General features: G+C 35.5%; 1 protein-coding gene across 1 annotated transcript in view; it reads left to right on the top strand.

Annotated features, from left to right (window-relative positions):
* Positions 1-9,077, top strand: part of LOC107707416 (cytosolic carboxypeptidase 4-like) — a 170,948-nt gene that overhangs the window by 148,929 nt on the left and 12,942 nt on the right. The window contains exon 23 of the mRNA XM_016511404.1: positions 2,725-2,888. Coding sequence (XP_016366890.1) covers positions 2,725-2,888 — 164 coding nt within the window. The remainder of the gene's footprint in view (positions 1-2,724; positions 2,889-9,077) is intronic.

The following is a 9,077-nucleotide window of genomic DNA, read 5'->3' as shown; positions in this document are numbered from 1 at the left end:
CAAGTTCCACAAGCAACAACGACTTATCCAAGTGACTGCTGCAGAATGCACGTGAGAGAGAGACGAGGCAGCGCAGATCGCGCGTCTCATAAGTGAGTGGGAATTTATCGAACGTGGCACTTGCGGGAGTTAACACTGTACGCAATACCCGCAACCTCACACCAAATTTCAGGCCGTGTAGATAGGCAAGCATATATACAAATCATTTAGTAAGCAGAAATCCGAAATTTACCTCAACATATTAAGTTAGAGGAAGTTGCGACTGAATTTATGCTTGAAGAATGCGCTTCCAGCAGCCATGATAAACAGTTGGCGGTTAAAGTTTTCTATGCACAATTTGATTTGAGGAAAGTCACGAGACCTATTACTCTCTATCCAATCACATTGATGGATAAAAATTTAATTAAAATAAGCATGTAACGACCACAAACGGAGAAAAATAGCGGAGTAAAAGTACCGATACATCACTTAAAATGTACTCAAGTAAAAGTAAAAGTACACAATTTTTAAACTACTCAAAAAAGTACAATTACTGATAAAAACTACTTAATTACTGTAACGTTAGTATTTGTAATTCGTTACTTCACACCCCTGGGGGTGGCTTATCGGAAAAATTGTGATACCTTTTTTTCGCTTGATTTTAACATGACCCTGCGAGCCACGGTTGCTCATAATGAATTGTCTCTAATGGAGATTGTGTTGCAGTGAAACCGGGCTCAATTTCACCAGGCCGAGGTTGCAGTGAATGAAGGGCTCCCGGGGATTCGCCGCCGCATGTTCTCAGGAGAAGCGTGCAGCGTTCACACGCTAATAACATGCTCGAGCGAGCAGGTGCAGCTGCTTCTTGGCGAAATAATCTGCAATCATTATGTTGTTATGAAAGGCGTGATCTGACAGAAAACTGATCGTTGAAACAGGCAAGGTTAAAGACTTTATTTGGGCAAGAATTTATTTATTTATTTATTATTTTTTGCAATTTTTATTAATTTTTATTTGTTATTATTAGTTAATGTTTTTCTGAGTCTTCTGACTACTTTTTTTTATTTACTTTTTTAAGCATTCTGAAATCATATGAACAAACTGAAGTTTAGCTTTTTTTTTTTCACCAAAAATCTTCCCAACTGCTCCTCTGAAATAATTTTACATTTCAGTGAATTGTTTCTTTATGTATCTTTTAATTAACACGCATCAAGGAAATATGAAGTAATTTTAAAAATGGTCTAGGCCTAGAAAATTCATGGAAGTGACTGCTGGGAACCGACAGATACTGTTTATTTACTAGATTTTACAATTATGACTTATTGGAGACATTTGTACCATAAAGTAGTTATATAAATCTATTCATAAATCATTTTTAATTAAAATAGTAATTATGAGTGAATTGAAAGAGTAATGAAAAAATCATGGAATTTTATTGTCCAAAATGTTTGGAAACCATGAAAGCTGCATGCATAATAATTATAATAAATTATAAAATGCAGATTAAAATTGTTTTAGATGGAGTATAGTAGGCCATGTCAGCTTCCCAAAAATATTTAATGTCGACTACTCACTGAAAACTAAATAATGTTGTGTCAAAGCCATAGATACTTGTTATATTTTATAAAATGTCCTTAGTTTATTTCTAGACATTTATTGTATACAATAAATACATATGGATGCTTTGGTTTGTTTGATTGAAACATGAATTTGATGGAAACAAGAATAATGACGTGGATGAGCAGAATAAAGCTCCACAAGCTTCTTTGTTTTGGTTTCACTGGTGAGTGGAGCGCTGAAGAAACATGGAGACACAGCAGATTTATTGATTTTGTTAACCTGCAGTAATCCACAGCTCATTGAACCACTGGGTCAGGACTTTGGGTTATTGCAGGGTTTTGTGTGCCTAGAAAAGCGTGAACGTTTCAATGCCTGCGCTGTGTTTACCAGTGGCAGAAAATATTGTTAGTGTCTGGATTTCCATTAATGGTTGTTTCCGGAACAATGCATTATATGAGAGGAGAGTTTGTGCACAGCAGGAAGTGTGCAATAACATTGTGGTGTCAGTGCAGATTCATTTTGGGACCTGACTCAATGCTGCTTTTATCAAATTTCCAAAGTGCTACAACAGGCTGCAAAATTCCTGTTTTTATTTTGGTTTTGTGTTGTTTGTTTGCATTGTGTGTGATTATTACTATTATATTATTTTCTCTTTTACGTCACACTGTGATGATCTAAATGACTATTAAGATGCCTAACTTTATGTTTGCTTTTTGATTCATTTTTTTTTTTTGTGTGTGTTTTTGTTTTTATTTGCTTCTTGTGTTTTGTTGTTTTTTGTTTTGCCTTGTTGTCTTTTGTTTGCTTTTTGCTTTGTTTTTATTTTGGTTTGTTTTGTTTTGCATTGTTTGTTATTTGTTTTGCATTGTTTTTTGTTTTCTTTTTGTTTTGTGTTTTTATTTTGGTTTGTTTTGCATTTTTTTATTAGTTTTTGTCATTCGTTTTGTTCTGAATCAAACTTCTTGTCTAATGTTTAGCTTGACTTGTAGTTTACTGATATTTTGTGATTTAATTCAGTGTCATTCATATATTTTCTTGTACAAGTATTCACAGAGCAAATGTCTCCACTTACAAAACATCTCCAGAATTAAGAGACAAGTCTGTAAATGTAGTTTGACAGCCCCAATCAGTCAGTCTGTCAATCATAAATCTCAACTGTCAATCTCAAATGTCTTCACCTCGCAGGGGTTGCAGACAGGGACACGGGAGCTGGAGGAGATGGGAATGAAGTTCAGCCAGAGTTTTCTCACCCTCAGGAGTAACGCCATCCATTATAACAGCCGTCTGATTCACCACGCATATGCCCTGTTAGACCTGGACGACAGGCTTCTCCACAACAAATCCAATAAGTGAGTTTTAAATGAATGTATTTTGACCAAAGACACATCTAGGGCTTCAAAACTCATCAAAAGAGACCACAATAAAAAGTTTTTTTTTTTTCTAAATCAAAGGTTTAAAGTCAATACTTTAAAACAGTGCTCCTCTGCTGGGTTTGCTTCAGATACAGATATTTCAGATTTGCAAATACCACAGAGTCTAATTAGACACATAGCCTTAAACAAAATGTTAAAAACAATGGATATTTGAATCATTTTCTGCTCCTATTTAAGTAAGACTGTTAATTTGAAAGATAAATCTGTATTTTATTATTGGAATTTAGCATACTAACAGACACTTTTTGTTATTATGTGCACATTCTGCTGGCCTTGTGGGATTTATATTCGATAACTGTAATTGTCTGTAACTATATTATGATAACGATTCCGCTTCGGTGGAGCAGAATGAAAATAAGAGCTAGATGTAGTATTTAAGCAGTGATAAAGGCACTGCATTATAAATATACTTTATTTTAATGAAAATTATAATAATAAGAACTCCGATAAACCGTATATTGCCGTAGTCGTGTGTTTATTAGTCGCGTTGAATCAATGAAAGCAGTTGAATCTACTGTTTATTCAGCTGCAGTGATAGGCATTTTCTGGGTTTTTTCTGAGGCGTATTTGGAGTTTCAGCGCGAGAGCGCCCTCTGGCCTTTGGATGGAGATTTACTGCTGATCACAGAACCGGGCTTCACTGAAAGATACGCATGACAATCGCAGCTTCTGTCGAATCGCGATCTCGATTCCATTTCGATTTATCGTGCAGCCCTAGATGTACATTTCCTGAAGGAATAAGCCCACAGCAGCAAAGGAATAGCCAGTTTTTTTTTTTATTATTATTTGGAAAGTTGATGGAGGTTCTCCAATAATGGTTCACTTTTTATGATTATTTGAGTCAGATTTTCTGAAGAAGGTCAACAATAACAATCATCTCAATTTCACTTGTAATTATTTTATATATAGCTTTTATATGTCACTGTTTTGCAAAAAAAAATAAAAAAATAGTGTACATTTTATATTAATACTAAGTTGCATTTTTTTTAATTTTTATTGTATTATTTTATATATTGTCTGCTTTTAAATGGATGTCAGTCGAGCATTAAATCAATGGGAGATTAAACCGTTTTAGATTATTAAAAGTTTGTAAAAACTAAAAATACATAAATGTAAGGCTGTAGACTGAGTAAATGAGGTCGTTTGGAGCTGAATTAATTGCAGAAATGTGTGATAAGATGAACTAGATTAGTGACTGCATGAGAGTAAATGTTAATTAAAATTTTAGGATTTGGTTTTGGATAAATAAAAATTCCGCATTAGAGATGTTTTGCCGATTTAGCATATTGCAGAGTTGCAGTTGACAAGGGAGGCAGCCATTTTACTTTGGCTTTTTAAATATGATCTCGAGCTGAGGGACATGGACAGAGATTCATTCAGAGTGCATCGGCTGCCTTTCAAGTTTTCAATTTGCCACTAAAGGGGTTTCCTGGGAGCACTGCCACTTTCGCTGTTTTCCTTTCGTCACTCCAACTCCTTTCTTCTCCACTCATACTCTTTTTCTCCCCTCTCCCTCTCTTTTTTTCCATTCCCCAGCATCCTCAAGTTAAAATTCACTTAGAGTCTTGATTTCTGTCGTGGAATGAAATGGACCAAAGCTGAGCTATTGATTTCTACGAAGTTCAATTAAATCCCTTTTGTGTGCGTTTTGAATTGTTACATCTTGTCCACACAGAGTGCTCAGTGTTCTGAGGAGATTATCCCACCCCTCTCTCTCTTCTCCAGGATTTCACAACGTTTCTATTGTTCCCCTTTCTTCTTCATATTATTGAAGAGAAAACGATAAACTTAACCGGTCCTACCCGAGAGTGTTGCGTAACTGAATTATGCGCAACTGCAGAATGCTGCTTACGAGCCTTGTCAGATTCAGCTAAGCTCTTGATGGATGTAGAATGTAGCTCATTTTTTTACTTTCATAGACAAACAAACTTTTAATATGAAGCAAGAACAACGTATTGGATTGAAATAACTGCAACATTTGACAAATCATGTAAAATTTGGGTTCCATGATTTATCTATACCATTTTTTTGATAGATAGATAGATAGATAGACAGACCAATACTGAATATTTATTATTTTATATTTATTTTAATGTATTATTTATTCTGTATTTTTATGTTTGTTTATTTTTGTATTTATGTTATATATTTATTTTTTATTATTATTAAATTTTTATGTTTGTTTTAGTGGCAAAATCCCTGTGACCTACATAGGACAAACAGTTTGGTAAATGGATGGATAAATGTTTATTTTTATGTTCCTATATTATATTTATATTTATATCATCTTTTGTGCACTCAATAATAATTTATTAACTTTGATAAATGTTATCTTTATCAGATCTTACAAGGATTTTTTTTTTTTTTTGGCTATATATTGTAATATTGTAATTGATCAATTCACTTGTGGCATTTAAAATGACCGATATTAGGTTTTAGAATTTTTATTTTTTTATTTATTTTTTATTTAGACAAAATAGTATAACATTTTAATATCAGCCATTAATCAATTATGAGCAATAATATGAAAATAATTATTGGTGGAAAAGAACTGACCCAAAAGAACATCAGAAAAATAAATAATGAAAAAGTCAATTGTATTTAAAGGTTAGAGTTAGGTTGAGTCTTCAGTCACTAAGTTTAAAGCTAAACAATTCGTAAAACACTAAATGTCAATGGAAAGTCCATATTTAGCTAGCTTTGTAAATGTGTGTGTGTGTGAAGGAGAGAGAGAAAGTGTCTCTATTAAGGACGTCTTTTCTGCTTTAAGGTCTGTAGTGATTTGATCAGTTTCTTTTGACAGCCAACACAGCAGATGACAACAGATGGATATCACTTTCCACTCAAAAGCAGTGACCAGCGGCTTCACAGCTCGAGTCGTATTATGCACCGCCTCACTCTCCTCTCCACGCTGCTTTCATTGTGCTTTATGTGAGTCAGTCCAGGACAGCCGGCTCTACTGACCCCACACATCCAAAATCATCCCAGACAAAGTCATGGTTAATTCACCTCAAGCCCCAGACACAAAAGAGAAGCGACCACTTCAAGAGCTGACAGGAAGCCCTTTTTGTTTGTAACTCCTCTGTGAGGGAAGCAAATCCACACTCATATGGATGCTATTTTCCTGCCCAACACTTTTGGTTATGCTCTTCCGAATGAAAAGTAGCCGACAGAACGCTCAATACCTGCTAGATGTGAAATAAAACCCGACGGCTCACAGGAACACTCCGGCTTTCTTCATATTAAAGGGATAGTTCACCCAAAAATGAAAATTTGATGTTTATCTGCTTACCCCCAGGGCATCCAAGATGTAGGTGACTTTGTTTCTTCAGTAGAACACAAATGATGATTTTTAACTCCAACCGTTGCAGTCTATCAGTCGTATAATGCATGGCAATGGTAACAAAATCTATGAGAGTAAAAAAAACATGCACAGACAAATCCAAATTAAACCCTGCGGCTCGTGACGACACATTGATGTCCTAAGACACGAAACGATCGGTTTGTGCGAGAAACCGAACAGTATTTATATCATTTTTTATTAATCGTAAAAAACGTAATCTTTTCGTTTTAAGTCGGTTTGAACAATCCGGATAAGCGAAGTAAGTACCATTTTGATTAGCCGTCGTACCTACAATGACAAAAAATTATATAAATACTGTTCAGTTTCTTGCACAGACCGATCGTTTCGTGTCTTTAGACATCAATGTATCGTCACGAGCCGCAGTGTTTAATTTGGATTTGTCTGTGCATGTTTTTTTTTACTCTCATAGATTTTGTTACCATTGCCATGCATTATACGACTGATAGACTGCAACGGTTGGAGTTAAAAATCATCGTTTGTGTTCTACTGAAGAAACAAAGTCACCTACATCTTGGATGCCCTGGGGGTAAGCAGATAAACATCAAATTTTCATTTTTGGGTGAACTATCCCTTTAAGGTCTATCATATTTTGTGTGTCAAAAGTTCAGCTTTTTTTGCCCTAAAAAGTCCACAGAATTGATTTTCTAATAATAAAGCATGACTTTTTTTGAATAGGTTCCATGATGGGCTTCTATCAAAGGCCATGCGTCGAAATGGAAAGGTTTATTTTTTGCATCTGACCCCAATTTTATTCTCTTTAGAAACACTTTCTGATGACGTCACTTAACAGCAAGTGTTTCATTATCTATGGAACTAAAGACGGCCAAATGCCGCTTTTGATGCCGGAACCCTTAGAAGATAACAAGCTCTCATAAAAACGGCTTTGAACGTCTCCACACCTGTCATGACATCTTACATTACAGCTTGACACATTTGTTGGGTTCTTTCATTACGCAGTTTGGAAATGAGTCCCCGTGGTATGTTCTGGCTCGCTCTGTAATTCCTCCCGAGTTCGATTTCTTTTCTTCCCCCACATCAGAACGGTTCGCCAAAGTCTTGAAGTTGAAAGATTAGTAAACCATGAAACATATTGGATTGTGAGACACAAAGGAGATCTTTAGAAGTGTAAACAAACAAACAAACGGGCAAGAACAACAACAAATAATGCTAAATAATAATAACTGCAGTTGATTATTATAATTCTAAATATTTCCTCTACAATTCCAACCAAATTTACATGCCAGTTGGCAAGTTTCATCCATTTGCAATTGTCCTCAGATTCACCCAGCACCTCCAGCTATTCCAACAATGAAAATTGAGCCGACTTGGGAAACTTATTCCATCAAAAGTTACCACAATCTACATTAACTTGTTAATCCACTCTGAAATGACAGTCGTCCTTCAGGAAAATGAGGAAGGTTGAACCTGCCAGTTAGCTTGCTTCATTTCAATTTATTTAGACCATTTAAGAAGTCTTTAGAGCGAAATAGGCATGCATCACGCTGCTTTCCAAGGCAGTCTTCATCCTTTTATTTGTCTGAGAGAAAGCAGGTTTTTTAAATTTAAATATGAGATATTCTTAACTTATTACAACCAGTTTTCAAATTTTTTGTGTGCAGATTGCTCCTTGAGTTTTCATGTATTCCTCTTAAATTTCCAGTGAGCCTTAGCAGTGTTATTGAGCTGTTTGTTGATAATAGCCTACAGTAGGTTCAGGAAAAGTTGCTCTTTTTTTGTATAACTACCCAAAATATTTGTAAACAAGGACCTTGAAATTTAGATTCATGACAGACATTTATTTATTTATTTATTTATTCTCAATAATAATTCTTACTTATTCTAATAATTGTTTGGTCAAGTATAACTCTTATGAAATAATCCTTTGGTCAATATAATTAATATGTGTATTTACATTGATGATGAATTTCTATAACACACACACACACACACACACACACACATATATATATATATATATGTAAAAAAAAATTGTACTACACTTTTTAGTAATTTTATTTATCAAGAAAGCAATGCCTTCATGTATTTCTGACTGCAGACTCACAAAAGTCAAGTCACCTTTATTTATATAGTGCTTTATACAATACGGATTTTGTCAAAGCAGTTTTACAGTGTTAAACAGGAAAATGATGTGTCGATAATGGACTATAGTAAACAGTCAATTTTCAGGTAAAGTCAGATCATTGTTGATTTAGTGATGTCATCATCCAGCTCAGTTCAGTTCTCTTTGGCAACAATATTGCCAAAAATTAAGTGTCCCCAACTAAGCCAAATGCGACAGTGGCAAGGAATAAAAGCTCCATCGGTGAAAACCTTGGGAGAAACCAAGCTCAGTCGGGGGGCGAGTTCTCCTCTGGCCTCCTCATGGTCTTGTGCCGATGGCCGTCTAGTTGACGAGGTCTTCCCAGGGGGTCTGTCTCTAGGGCTCATCTAGTTGACATGGTCTCCACTGACATTCAGGGCTGTAGAGGTCGTCTCTAGGTGCTGATCCGCCATCTGGTCTGGATATGGACTGGATCTGGGTGACCATCTGGTCTGGATACGGACTAGATCTGGGTGACTACGGTGACCTCAGAATAAGAATGAAACAGACGAATATTAGCATAGATGTTATTCTTCTTACGATGTAGCAAGCACATCGGGGGTTCTGCAACCCTCTACGGACACCTTGGCAATTTAATTGCCATTGGCTAGTAAAAATTTTTAGTTTACTCACCAGACTG

This window comes from Sinocyclocheilus rhinocerous, unplaced genomic scaffold (assembly GCF_001515625.1).
Source record: "Sinocyclocheilus rhinocerous isolate Xijiao unplaced genomic scaffold, SAMN03320098_v1.1 scaffold534, whole genome shotgun sequence".
In the NCBI taxonomy this organism is placed as follows: Eukaryota; Metazoa; Chordata; class Actinopteri; order Cypriniformes; family Cyprinidae; genus Sinocyclocheilus; species Sinocyclocheilus rhinocerous.
Note: the sequence above shows the minus strand (reverse complement) of the source record. Positions and strands in the feature narration are given on the sequence as shown.